Below are 15004 nucleotides of genomic sequence, written 5' to 3'. Positions count from 1 at the left end.
AAATTAAGCAAAAGCATCTGGAACCCTATTTATTTATTAAATCCAATTAAGTCACAGTTAAATAGGCCTAAGCCTGTAGCCGTAGCAGGTGCCAGCAGTTCTTATTTTGATTGATATGTCAGTGAATCCTGGTAATTGCATGTAAATTACGTACAACTTATTTAACTAGGTTGCTTTTGCAGAACTGGCCAGGCAGTGCATCTGTGTTTAAATATGGTTGCTGGAGGTGATGTTAAAAAAACTAAATCAACATTTTTAACATCCTAACCTCCAGCTCTTTCAGCTTTTATGCTGTCATCCACAAAATCACCAGAAAACAGACCTTTGAGGCTTTAAAGCGGAGTTGATCCCTTGTGTTTGTCTCTTTCAGCTGATGTCTTAAGGAGGATGTATTCACACTGACTCTTGGGCTCAGTAAAATCTTGTTTTTATCTCTTTCTGTTCTATTTTTCAGTACTTTTATTCCTTCTATGGCAGTGCTGCACCCCCACACTTACTCACCTATGCTCTGTAGATCTGTCTCTCTGCCCTGTAGACATTCTTTTATCCTCCCATCCCTCTGTCTCCCCCTGACTCCCTGTGCCTTTACTTGGCTGCTTGCTTTATAAATAGCTTGGCCTAGATTACAGCAGCTGCATTGGCGCTGGCACCGTGAGTTGGTTTGGCTGGGCCAACTGAGGTAAGAAGAAGCTGGTAGCAGAGAGATGGAGAAGCTTGTTTTACTCTGTATGTGTGTGTTTAGGTGCAGCCTTTTGAATACCACAGAGATCATATACCTGCGGAGTGGCTCTGCCTCTCTGCAGCTGTCTGAATCTGAAGTTTTTAGGAATTTATTGCTGTCATCTTTCAGCGCTGTTTGACTTTGTGTTTCTGTGCATTTGCATGTATGTGAGCACTATGATGATGCATAAATCAGAGCACCATGATGATCCACTGCCCTGATTTTCCCCCTCCTCTGCAGAGCTCTGCTACAGAATACAAATTCTGCCCATCAGTGAGTTTGAAATGCAGCATCTCAGCCTCTGAGCATCTCTGCTGCATTCCTGCTTTCTTATTCTCCAGTGGTGCATGTCATGCACGCTGCTCTAACTACATTTCTGCCATTACACTCACTGAGTCTTGTTCGACATTTCATGCTTCATAAACTCACTCTGAACAAACATTCTGATGAATCTGAACACATATGATCTGTAGCTGAGTGATATATTTTATTTCGGTAGATTTACTAAAAAAGACTCTTGCCTTAACAGCTTCAGTTGTGGCTTAGCTACAGCTTAGGCAAATGGATTATACAGAAGGGAATAGTTCTATTTTAGGAAATGCACTTTAGGGGTGCTGTTCATATTTTATTTCCCAGAGGGAGAGACTGGCTTGATTGTTCATGTTTTTTTCCCCCGAAGTCTTGGAGCCATCTTGCAAGTGCTGGTTGTAGGTACATGCAAATTTAAAAGGTTAAAATATGCTTTTTATACTCAGCAAATTGCCAATTATCATGAAATATTTAGTTTACAAGTAAATGAAAACAGTATCTTAATTTGTCATGCCTTTTTAAAGGTACATTTTTTCAGCAAAGTGCCTGAAACATCAAAAATTCTTCTGGAGGTTTTTGGTTTGGTTCCTTTGTTTAACTTTATCCATCCATTGCTTTCTGCTTATCCAAGACTGGATCATAGTTCAGCAAGGAAATCTAGGCATTACTCTGCCCACCGACACTCCTTAGGGGATCCCAAGGTGTTCCCAGGGCAGAGGAGATCTATATTGCCTCCAGCGAGTTCCTGATCTGTCCTGGAGTCTTCTCCCAGTGGGAGATGTCCAAAAGACCTCAAAAGGGAGGCATCCAGAAAGCATTTTATTCAGATGAACCACCTCACCCACATTATCTGCAAAAAGCAAAGATGAGGCCCTCAGGTTCAGGGCAGCTTTGGGAGAGTCCGATCAGAAACAAACTTGAGTTTGTGGCGAGAACACAGACAAGTATCTAAAAGTTCTTGAAGCATTAACTGCTCCCCTAAAATGCAGCATGTTTTCCTAGTAGGTCATAAGCCTTGTTCAGATCCACGTAACACATATGAGCTGGACAATAGATTTCCCATGACCATTTTAAGAACTCCACAAGGGTAAAGATTTGGTTTACTGGTGTAAACCAAATCGATTGTTGAACTCCGGTTCAACAATCGCTTTTAGCTTCTCTTCCTATGCCCTAGGGGCAAACTTTCCAGGTGAGATGAAGCCTTAATTTTAAGGTATAAACCTTCACAGTCAGCTAATGATATGTGATTGCTCCCAGGCCAACATTACCTCCTCAGCATACCACTAAGGTCACGAACTGTTAGTCAGATAATGTCCTTAGGACTTTCTGCTAGAAAGCAGAATTCATGGTTGTGGCAAGCTGTTGAGGTCCTGAAGCAGCAAATTACCACCAGACTAATACACTACCATCACCATGTTTAACTGTTCTTACAGTGTCTTTTACTGAACTTCTTGTTTAATTTAATTGCAGTAATGGGATGCTGATTTTCCAAATAGTTCCACATTTGTCTAGTCACTCTAGAGAATGTTTTCTCAAAACATTCAGGAGTTATCGAGATCTTTTCAGCAAATGTAAATTGGACCTTTGTGTTCCTTTTGGCCAGCACCGGTTTTTGCCTCATAACTCTCTCATAGATGGCATTTTTGCACATTTTTTCTTGTTGTTAAATCATGAACAACTGGAGCACGTGATCCTGGCAGTGCTTCAGATGCTGTTTTGGGTTGTTTTGTGTCCTGGATGAGTTGTTGATTCACCCCTGGAGGAAGTTTGGTCTGCCTTTAATTTCTGGGAAGGTTCGCCACTGTTGCATGTTAAATTTCTTTTCATTTTAGATAAAGGTTTTAACTGTGGTTTGCTTGAGTCCCAAAGGGTTACAAATGGCTTTGTAACCCTTTCCAGACTGTTCATGAATTCCTATATATATTGTAGCACAATGTGTTGCTTTTTGAGATCTTCAAGTCTGTTTCATGTTGTAAGACAGTTTCTGATTGAGCGAACGTTTGATCTGACTGTAATCAGGTCTGGGTGTGGCTGGGGAAATTTAACTCAGCTTTCCAAAAAGTGTTTAATCAGAGTTAATTAAGGATTTAACAAGGAGGGCGGTTATAGTTTCATGTAGGGCCAGGTTGGTTTGGATAGCTTTGTTTCTTAATTAATGAAATCCTCATTTGATAACGGTGTTTTGTATTTACTCGGGTTATCGTTGTCTGATATAAAAATTTGCTTGCTTTTAAACATTTAAGTCCACAAAAGTCCATTTAAGTAAACAGAATAAACTGGTATGGGGGAGAATGCTGAGGTTTTTTTGCAATCTCAAACTGTATCCTGCTAAGGATAAAGTGTGAAATATGATTTTTTTTCCTCTACTTACCTAATGTGGCCTCTTTTCTCATCTAACAAGGGCAGCACCTGTGAGTGGGCAGCAAAGCCTCGGTGACCCGTCCTCCCCTTGTGTTGTGTCATGATGTCTGTTTGGATGGGTTGTACTGGACTTCTAATTTCCCTTCGGGGATCAATAAAGTATCTTTGAATTGAATTTGAAACACTTTTTCACAGCACTGTATATCTTAGAATACCTCTCCAGTTATCATGGGTTATACTTGAAATAAAATGGATCTGAAGATCACAAAATGACACACAAACAAAAAAGGGGTGTGATGATCTTATTTACAACCCACTCCTTGTTAGAACCTTGCCATTATCACGCCACACAGGGCATTGCAGTAGACTTTGCATTCCTCTGATCCCTTTTGTTGCACCTGATGAGAACAATGGATCACCCAAGATGATGAAACATTTCTCTTTCTCTCTGGCCTCATTCTCAAAGCTCTGCTCCTCCGCCTCTTCATTCCCAGTTCTTTTTCTTCTCATTCACAATTTTTTGTACAATTAAAGAAGACTCCATGTGTCCTTATCTCCTAAAACTATTAGAAGCTTTGGAAGTTTTGTAAATAGAAAATCAGTCAATGTTCCTATTTTAATGGGGTTGTAATCAGCACTTTGAAACTATACTTTACTCATCATAAAATGTCATGTTTTAAAATAAAAGAAATAAAATGACAACAATCTCAGGAACTATACAGAACAAGCAACTCTGTAAAATGTATATGTCTCCAAGTAAATCAAACTTCTGTGAAATCAAACTGTCCACTTAGGAAGCAACACTGATTGACAATTAATTTCACATGTTGTTGTTCAAATGAAATAGACAACAGGGGGAAATCTTTGGCGATTATCAAGACTCACTCAATAAAGGAGTGGTTCTGCAGGTGGGGACCACAGACCACTTCTCAGTACCTATGATTTCTGGCTGATGTTTTGGTCACTTTTGAATGTTGGTGGTGCTTTCACACTCGTGGTAGCATGAGACGGACTCTACAACCCACACAAGTGGCTCAGGTAGTGCAGCTCATCCAGGATGGCACATCAATGTGAGCTGTGGCAAGAAGGTTTGCTGTGTCTGTCAGCGTAGTGTCCAGAGCCTGGAGGCGCTACCAGGAGACAGGCCAGTACACCAGGAGACGTGGAGGAGGCCGTAGGAGGGCAACAACCCAGCAGCAGGACCGCTACCTCCGCCTTTGTGCAAGGAGGAACAGGAGGAGCGCTGCCAGAGCCCTGCAAAATGACCTCCAGCAGGCCACAAATGTGCATGTGTCTGCACAAACGGTTAGAAACCGACTCCATGAGGATGGTATGAGGGCCCAATGTTTGGTATTTGCCAGAGAACACCAGGATTGGCAAATACGCCACTGGCGCCCTGTGCTCTTCACAGATGAAAGCAGGTTCACACTGAGCACATGTGACAGACGTGACAGAGTCTGGAGACACCGTGGAGAGTGATCTGCTGCCTGCAACATCCTTCAGCATGACCAGTTTGGCAGTGGGTCAGTAATGGTGTGGGGTGGCATTTTTTTCCTCCAAAGAAATTCCATTAGGTACCTGACTGCCATTAGGTACCGAGATGAGATCCTCAGACCCCTTGTGAGACCATATGCTGGTCCGGTTGGCCCTGGGTTCCTCCTAATGCAGGACGATGCTAGACCTCATGTGGCTGGAGTGTGTCAGCAGTTCCTGCAAGATGAAGACATTGAAGCTATGGACTGACCCGCCCGTTCCCCAGACCTGAATCCGATTGATCACATCTATGACATCATGTCTCGCTCCATCTACCAACGTCACGTTGCACCACAGACTGTCCAGGAGTTGGCGGATGCCTTACTCCAGGTCTGGGAGGAGATCCCTCAGGAGACCATCCGCCGTCTCATCAGGAGCATGACCAGGTGTTGTAGGGAGGTCATACAGACACATGGAGGCCACACACAATACTGAGCCTCATTTTGACTTGTTTTAAGGACATTATATCAAAGTTGGATCAGCCTCTAGTGTGTTTTTCCACTTTAATTTTGTGTGTGACTCCAAAACCAGACCTCCATTGGTTAAGCTTTAAACAAACCATACATCCTCACTCCTACAGTCCAGTAGAACCTGTGTTTTGCATATTTTTACCGACTGTAGGAAGATGTCGGACTGTGGATAAAACCCACACAGGGAACTATGTTTTTATGATGCACCACCTCAGCACTGCAATATGTACGTGTATGATCTTACACCTGATATAAATGGATGGGTCATTTAACAGGCTTCTGGACTTCTATACTTGAGCTCAAGCTTGCTTGGGTTGTGGAGCAGGTGTCCACCTCTGAATGGTTCAAAAATGGAAACAGACAAAATGTTTTGGAGTGGCCTAGTCAAAGTCCAGATTTAATTCTAATGAGTTTGTGTGACAGGACCTAAAGCAAGATCTGTTGTAGCTACTCTGGTTATTTTTATCTGTTAATGTAATTCATTTCAAACATTTAAGTGTGTCACAACAACTACATGTAGGCAGACAAATGTTTTTTCAGGCTTTCATTTAAGTCTTACTTCTGACTTTGAATGTTTGCAATCTTTATTTGACCCCAAAACCTTACAAAAATGTCCCAATATGCCATAAATAAATGATCAGAACCTTCAACTACATTAGTTTCCACAGAACAGAGGGGATTTGAAAGAAAAGATGACACTGTCTTACTGCTTTGTTACCTCTGAGCGCGTGATTAATGAGCTGTGAGGGCTTTGGAAAGAATATCTAAACCTGTCGAGTTACATCCATGCTGGTGCCTTTTCACAGTGCCGTGAATTGAAGAAATGAAAAGATTTCTTCCCAGGAGAGTTAGAATCTGACAGTGCTTTGCTTGTGGGTAGATGTGTCGCGGTTCCTCATATGTGTGGCCAGTTTTGGCATTTACAGGCAGATTTTTCCAAACTGGACTGACTGACGGGCCATCTGCTGGAGGCATGTCACAGTCATTTTCACATCTTCCACATGTTCTCTGTCGGCTCGCTTTGGACATTGCCTAACACACATGCAGACTTAAAAACTCCTAACTGCTTAAGGCCTCAATATTAATGGCTCATGGAGGCTTAGCTGTCTCAGCTGCTTGAGCAATTATTATTATCGTTATAAAATGAAGGGCTGGTAAGAGAGATGATTTGAGTAATGCAAAGAAGACACGGTTTGTTATGCAACGCCATGATGGGTTTGGGAATTTTTGATTGTTCCTCAGCTGCATTGGAAACTCAGATTAACAGGATAATGAAGGGAACATGTCTCTGGCTGTGGTGCTTCAGTCATCAGCTGGTTTAATAGGGCCGATGCTGTTTATCTAAAATAAACAATCCAGCAACAAAAGCACTAAGCTTGTAAGATGTTTATCTTCAACATGAAGCACGTTTGAACGACTGCTGATTTGTCATGAAACCTGAAGCCATGTCAACTGAAGTTATTTAACTTTTAGAGCTTCACATGTGGTTTTATGCAGTTATTATATTCTCATTAGACTGATTGTGTAGATAAAGCCTAGGTTTAACGGATTGTAAGAAAATAAAATTAACTAAAACGTAAAGTTTCTTTTTGCAAATATGTGTAAATCTTGTGTAATTCTTGAGATTTTAGAGTAAAATTGAATGTGATAATTCCTGTCCTTTTAATGCATACTGATTTTGAAAAGTAAGGTTACTTTTTTTTTTTCTTTTTGTAATACTGGCAGTGCACAGAATCAGGTGGTAGAGGGACAGTGCTGCGTTACTCTATGTTTATAAAGTCATATAAGACTGATCATTCTTTGACCTCCCATTAAAAGACTTTAAACCATAGGAACATTATTAATAATTTATACATTTTAAAACTGAAACATTTTAAAACCTGCTTATTTCTTGATACCAGAAATCAACCTATGCATTGACTAAATATCTGCTGCACAGGTGTTGATCTTTTATGTTAGACTTTAAAGGTTCTATATTTTATACAGAGACTTCCAAAAGCATTAAGGCCCATAGAAAAGTACTAAATTTTGTGATGTTGCAATCACAAACCTCAGAGTATTTTATTTCGATTTTAGGAATTTAGTAATCCTCACAGCAAAGGCACAAGAAGGTACTCGTCGTCTTCCGCTTTATCCGAGACCGGGTCGCAGGGGCAGCAGACTCAGCAGACACCCAGACGTCCCTCTCCCCAGACACCTCCTCCAGCTCCTCCGGGGGGAGCCCGAGGCGTTCCCAGGCCAGCCTGAGAGACATAGTCCCTCCAGCGTGTCCTGGGCCATCTCCTGGGCCTCCTCCTGGTGGGACGTGCCTGGAACACCTCCGAAGGAAGGCGTCCAGGAGGCATCCGGTATAGATGCCTGAGCCAACTCAACTGGCTCCTCTCGATGTGGAGGCACGTGGCGTGCTCTGGTCAAATGAGACTACAACTTTTTGGCTTACATGCCAAATGCTATATGTGGTAAAAAAAAACTAACACTAAACATCACCCTGAACACAGCATCCCTAAAGTGAAACATGGTGATGGCAGTGTCATGGTATGGGAAAGCTTTTTCTTCAGCAGGATAGGGAACCGGGTCAGATAGATGGAGCTAAATACCAGACGTACCCGAAGGGAAACCCGTTAAGTCGTGTTGCATGGGATCATCTTTCAGTTGGACCACTCTGAACATGGAGCCAGAGCTACAATGGCATGTTTTAGATTAAAGCATATTCTGCTACAATGAGCTGCAATGGAGTAACGGTATTGACTCTGATGGGGGCTCAACACAAATGCACGCCACACTTTTCAGATTTTTATTTGTAAAAATACTTTGTCGCATAAGATCCCTATAAAACTAATGTGGTTTGTGGTTGTAGCGTGGTAAAATCAGAAAAAAGTAGAAGGGCTGTGAATACCTTTTGATTTTTGCTGGGAAAGCATGATTTAAGGCTATCCTGATGAATAACTTTTTGTCTCTTAAATGTTGGAGAGACATTTCTCCGCGACATAAACCCGTAATAATATAAGAAGAAGCGAAGTAAACCCGACTGTAAATTCTGCAGTGCGCCCTGCGCGGTTCGTCGAGCAACAAGCAAGCACAATAGTGGCGTAAAACCCGACCAACGTAAGGCTTCCGATGACGTCAATGTGAAGCCAGCGAAGAGAGGCGAGGGGAGGGGAGGGCCGGGGAAGGAGTTAGATCTGTCCGGCTGCTGCAGCATCACTCTGAGCAGCGCTTCAGTGCAGTGAGGAGTCCGGCTGCTGCAGCTCTCTCTACCCCTGAAAGCCTCCACACCAGCCCGCTGGACCGCTACCTCAGCTCCCCCCGGAGGAGAGCGCTTTTCTGTGAACCGCTGAGAGAAACAAGCAGTTTTCGCTCCATTGCGTTTTTCCTACCAACCACACAGGGGAATGCCATCCATAAATATGAAACTGGAGATGGTGACCATCATCGCCTGCGAGGTAGACACCGAGGTGTTTACATCAGACAAAATGCAGGTATGGTCTGACTCCCACATTATAACCCAAATCGTGAGTTTGCCCTTGCGTTGTGGTTGTCCAGCTGTGCAGAGGTGTGCCTCAGGACCGACCAATGCATGTTGCCCTATAGAACTGCATGCATATCTTGGTGACGTTGAATGCAGCCCTTTTCCCCAGACGAGGATTTTTATCAATGGGATCCGCAGCTTTCCAAGACGCACCGACGCCGCGCCCCCTGCACAGCCATGAATGAAATGCGAACACGGCAGTGTATGGTTAAAGGTTCGGAATGCAACGACTGGTACAGCTCTGTGGGGCAGGTGTCGGCGTTAGAATTGGATGAATTTCATATGGATAGTGTGATTTAATAATTTGTCCGTGAAAGACGCATGCAGGGTAAAGAAGTGGGGCCATTTTTAGACGCAGTCGAGGACAGATAACCCTCCCTCCCCTACCCCCAACACACAATCCCTTCCTTCCCTCCCCCGTCTATCTCTGCCCTCCCATCACAGCAGCATTGCAGGTGCACCACGTTAGACTTGCTAAAAAGGTGTCACTAAAATGAAAGAGTGTGCAAATTATTGCATTAATCCAGTTATATGAAGTATTTTAATATCATTCCTTATTCTGTTCTTGACTTAACTTTATTATTATATGGTACTTGTAAATAAAATATAGAGATTAGATTAGTATGTACATCAACTAAAGCCAGAAACTCCTCAGTTGTACCTATAGCTGCACAATATATCAGAATGTGTGATATTAAAATGGCCTGTTATTTCAGGTGCAATGAATTCATGCACTGCATCCAAATAATATATTAGGATTGACGCCCACTGCTGTTCATGCCCTTACCTGATATAGAATATTGTGTCATGAAAAACTAAGGGAGCAGTAAGACGGAGAATTGAAAACGGTTTTATATCAACCAATATTATCATTGCATTATTCAACGAAAATACAGCAGTTGCTGTATGTCATGCATCCCTAGTTGGACCCTAATCATAAATTACCTACATTGCATTAGATATGTTGCATGCTAGTCATGAAGTTAGAATGCAGCAGCAGGTAAAGGTGTCCTAAGATGAGTCTCAGCACATCACTAAAAGGTTGGCAACATGCCACTTCGTGGCTGTAAAATGCAATGCACATATCATTCCTTTAACCCACAGGTTGCATATCTGATGAAATTATTTAGAAAGCACAAAAAGCTGCGTGCGAAAAGTGAAGCAAAAAAATCTCCACCTCAATTGTCACTCACTAGATTACATTAATACTCTGATGATTTTAAAGGCCAAATTCAGATCTCCTCCACCTTGTTTGTCACTTTTCTGGCAGCTGCATGTGCATTTCTAATCCTACACGTTTGCTGCTTCTGTTTAGGACGTCACAGTCCACACAAGCTTGTTATTTGATGGGACTAAAAATATCTGTGCATATAGGAGCACAAAAACAATGGGTGCTGACCACTGACTCAGCCCCTGTTCTGTGCATTCTCCCATTGAGCCAAGCAGCTGCTGTGTTTGTTCCCAACTCTCATTACAGCTCCTACCCACTGCAGAGAAGACCAAGGTGAAAGGCACCAGTGCGACACCATGCAGTTGTTTTAGAACGATCTGGATCATTATAGTTTAGATTGACCTGAGAGTAAGAATTAAGGAAAAATTAAGTCAACATTAGCTACAGTCTTGAAATGAGTTATTATCTTTCTAAAAGGCGTAAAGAACGCCACTAATCCTGGTCTCTGGCACACAGTTGCGATGGTGAGATCTGTAGGATAGGACAGATTAAAGCAGGATGGGGGGGCTGACTTCCTATTGAGCTCACCACACTGTCAGCCAGCTGTAATTTTTCATCTTTCAACAAGATCTGACCCTGTCTGAGGCTCCTGTTTTTATTAATGTTCCTAAATCTGAGGATGAGGAGGAACAATCAGACCCAATATGAGGATTGCTGCTATTAATAGCTCTTTCAGGGAAAGATTTGGCATTTGTTTCTTGAATGGAAGGAAAGAAAAATAGCTAGGTTTAAAATTAGAAGAGATGCGTTGTTGAGTGGCTATGGTGCTGTGGAGCCATTGTTTTGACACTATTGAAGCGGCTTGCCCACGCTTGGCTCCGTCCCTGCCAGTTATATCATTAATGAGCCAAACAGAGAGGCTGCGGACTGAACAGGTTGTTTTTATACAATAATGCCAGAGCTGGTGGCACAGTAGGCCCCTTTTCACCAGTCAGATGAGCTTTTTTTCCACCTCGGAGAAACCATAGCAGCTGTTCAGTTTGTAGCCAGGTTCAGGTAGACTAGACCTGTGTGCTGACTTCAGAGGCCATCATGTGTTCATGTTTGTCACAATACTAATGTTACCTGGAAAATCTGCAGGCATCAGCAGATGACAGCACAGGACACAGTGAAGGTCATTGCATGTTGGCAGACGGTGGATCCATGACGAACACTGACCATGATGCAGATCTTTATGCTTATACTCCACACTTGATTTAGTGCTGCCATCTGATGCACAGAAGCATCTCGATGAATTAAAGTATCATGAAAAAGTTTCCTTTTTAAGTGATCCACTGCAAAAAGTGAAACTCCTATATTGTACAGATGAATTATTCACAAAGTGATAACACCTCAAGTGTTACAGTTAATGAAATCCCAAAGATCTGTTGCTCAGAAGGTCAGAATATTACATAGAATCAATCAAAAAACTGGTTTGCAATAAATAAATGTTATAATATTGCCATGTTCTGATCTATATCATGATGTGAAAAGCTGCTCACTTGACAGCTGTCCAGCATGCGGTCACTGACACCCTCCACAAGAAGAGTAGACCACATAATACTGTATCTAAGATTATTAATAGAAAGTTGTGTGGAAGGAAATAGTATGGTAGAAAATTGTGCATAAGTCGTACTCGTCTCGTCGTCTTCTGCTTTGTCTGGGACCGGGTCGCGAGGGCAGCAGACTCAGCAGAGACGCCTAGACGTCCCTCTCCCCAGACACCTCTTCCAGCTCCTCCGGGTGGAGCCCAAGGCGTTCCCAGGCCAGCCGAGAGACATATTCCCTTCAGCGTGTCCTGGGCCGTCCCCTGGGCCTCCTCCCGGTGGGACGTGCCTGGAACACCTCCCGAGGAAGGCGTCCAGGAGGCATCCGGTATAGATGCCCGAGCCACCTCAACTGGCTCCTCTCGATGTGGAGAAGCAGCGGCTCTACTCCGAGCCCCTCCCGGATGGCCGAGCTCCTCACCCTATCTCTAAGGGAGTGCCCGGCCACCCTACAGAGGAAGCTCATTTCAGCCGCTTGTATCCGGGATCTCGTTCTTTCGGTCATGACCCAAAGTTCATGGCCATAGGTGAGGATAGGAACGTAGACCGACCGGTAAATCGAGAGCTTAGCTTTTCAGCTCAGCTCTCCCTTCACCACAACGGACCGGCACAGCGCCCCCATTACTGTGGCAGCCGCACCGATCCGTCTGTCGATCTCCCGCTCCATTTTTCCCTCACTCGTGAACAAGACCCCGAGATACTTGAACTCCTCGACTTGAGGCAGGAACTCCCCTCCAACCTGAAGAGGACAAGCCACCCTTTTCCGGTCGAGAACCATGGCCTCGGACTTGGAGGAGCTGATCTTCATCCCAGCCGCTTCACACTCGGCTGCGAAACGCTCCAGCGCATGCTGTAGGTCTTGGCTAGAGCGGGCCAGCAGGACCACGTCATCTGCAAAAAGAAGAGACGAAATCCACTGGTCCCCAAACCAGACCCCCTCCGGCCCTTTGGCTACGCCTAGAAATCCTGTCCATAAAAGTTATGAACAGGACCGGTTACAAAGGGCAGCCCTGCCGGAGTCCAACATGCACTGGGAACAGGTCCTTAGGGCCTCAAGACTTAGGGCCTCAGGACTTAGTGCCGCCAATGAGGACCAAACTCCTGCTCCACTTGTACAGAGACCGAATGGCCCCTAATAAAGTCAAGTTTATTTATATAGCGCTTTTCAGCAACAAGGCACTCAAAGCACTGTTTAAAAAAAGGGCCCCCGATTCCATACTCCTGGAGCACCCCCCACAGGGCACCACGAGGGACACAGTCGAATGCCTTCTCCAGGTCCACAAAACACATGTGGACCGGTTGCGCAAACTTCCATGAACCCTCGAGTACCCTGTAGAGGGTATAGAGCTGGTCCAGTGTTCCACGGCCGGGATGAAAACCACACTGCTCCTCCTAAAGCCAAGGTTCAACTATCGGTCGGACTCTCCTCTCCAATACCCTGGCGTAGGCCTTACCAGGGAGGCTGAGGAGTGTGAACCCCCTGTAGTTGGAACACACTCTCCGACCACCCCAGTTTGCCATTCCAAAGGCACTGTCCCTGACCGCCACGCAATGTTGAAGAGGCATGTCAACCATGACAGCCCCACAAAATCCAGATACTTGAGGAACTCAGGTCGGATCTCATCCACCCCCGAAGCCTTGCCACCGCGGAGCTTTTCAACCACCTTGGTGACTTCAACCTGGGTGATAAAAGAGTCTAATCCCATAAGTGCATAAATATCATCTTAAAAGAGGACTTTAGACCGCTGAGCAACAGCTCCATTCAATTTTAACCCAGTTAAGATGCTCTGATGTCCCTGGTTCAGCAGTGGCTTACCATAAAGAAAATGACAGTTGTAGCCTTGGATCCACACTCACACACCTCGACCACAACAGTGAGTCAGCAGACTCACAAGCTGGGAAACATCCCTGTCAGCAAACATACGCGCACACACATGCATACACACACATACTCAAACGTCTCACGTCTCACTCGGGAGAAAATTTCCATCGACCTGGGTCACTTTGTGTTTGTCCTGCTACCTGTCTGTCTGACGCTGTTTATCTGTCTTCTTTCATATGTCTGGCTTTATTCTCACAGTAATGATGTCACTTCAGACAAAAAAGGAAGTATTTATTGACCTTGTGCTGTTTGTTTAGCCAAACAGAAGTGATTTTTCTTTTCATTTTTAATGTTGTTTTTTTTTTATCCTCTGCAGTCTTATAAGACAAGATGATGTTTACCCTCCTTTTTAAATGACGGTTACTGTTATGTCCCTAATGTTAAAAAAAAACATTAGGGACATACAGCACTAGTGCTTTAAAGCATAAGTAGGGATCGTCTTTAAAACTTCAAAACCAGTGCCTTTATCAAGGAAGATGCAGGACATATTTTCTTATTTATGTCTTACAGTCCAATAAGAAATCAGAATTGGAACTGACGGGTCAAACCTTAAAGAAAATTAAAAATCAGAATTAGCCAGGAAAATCTCCAATCAAAATGTTCATTAAACCCCTCTTATGAAATGTTGTTTTTAGTGTTTTTGACTCATGATTTGCTCTTACTTGGTATGATGCATCTTTACTGGATGCAGTGCAAAATTTCAGGAACTTCAGCTTTAAATATCTATAAAATTAATGCAGGGTGTATTGACCATGTGACAGGCACTGGACTTTAAGTGAGTGTTCTTCTTACCCATCCTTGCTTCTTAAATGCATTTTACCAGAAGTCTATGTTGATCAACCAGAAATCCTATTTAAATGTCAGTAGAATTTCAAAACCACATGTTAAAACCTTATTTTGTCAGACCCTGACCAGCTGTTTAGTGTTTACTGAAGACAGAGGAGCAGGACAGAGCGAATGTATATAGACGGTTGACGGTGTCAGGTTCGGTGCTGGTTGGAAACCAGATCTGGATCCTGGCAGGGTTGAACGATCCTGACTCTGAGCTTCGGAGCTCAGGTGTGCCCTTGCCTCTTGGTCCGGCCGCCAGGCAGGTGGAGATGAGGAATTCATGTTGACTTGAAACCTTAGAGAAGTGCTTGGACTTATGTGTCAGTTAAAGGGTTGGATCCGCGTCCGTTATGGTGACGTAGAACAAAAGGACCGTCTCCTGGGTGGGGAGTCTGGTTACCATGTGACAAAAAAGCTGCACAATCATCAGACAACATTAGAAGGTCTTCTAATGGAAGGTAGAGGTCTGTTTTTAACTCACCAAAAATCTCAATGCAGGAAAAGTTCAGCACATTGTAACAGTTTCCAATGAATTTTTTGTCCAAACAGCTGAAGACAAGATGGGTGTAATGAAGTGCTGGGGTGTGCATAATGTTGCAGACTGTAAACCA

The 15004-nt window shown here is 43.7% G+C and overlaps 1 protein-coding gene across 2 annotated transcripts in view; it reads left to right on the top strand.

The window, feature by feature from the left end:
• Positions 1 to 15004, top strand: part of rcan3 (regulator of calcineurin 3) — a 56186-nt gene that overhangs the window by 15844 nt on the left and 25338 nt on the right. The window contains exon 1 of one of the 2 annotated variants that reach the window (XM_047346093.1): positions 8572 to 8873. The exons of the other annotated variant lie outside the window; for it this stretch is intronic. Coding sequence (XP_047202049.1) covers positions 8787 to 8873 — 87 coding nt within the window. The 5' untranslated portion in view covers positions 8572 to 8786. Of the gene's footprint in view, positions 1 to 8571; positions 8874 to 15004 lie in introns of those variants that run through there. 2 annotated transcript variants of the gene reach the window in all.

Source organism: Girardinichthys multiradiatus, chromosome 19 (assembly GCF_021462225.1).
Source record: "Girardinichthys multiradiatus isolate DD_20200921_A chromosome 19, DD_fGirMul_XY1, whole genome shotgun sequence".
Classification (NCBI taxonomy): domain Eukaryota; kingdom Metazoa; phylum Chordata; class Actinopteri; order Cyprinodontiformes; family Goodeidae; genus Girardinichthys; species Girardinichthys multiradiatus.
The sequence above is the reverse complement of the archived record's forward strand: the minus strand, read 5'-3'. Positions and strand labels throughout refer to the sequence as shown.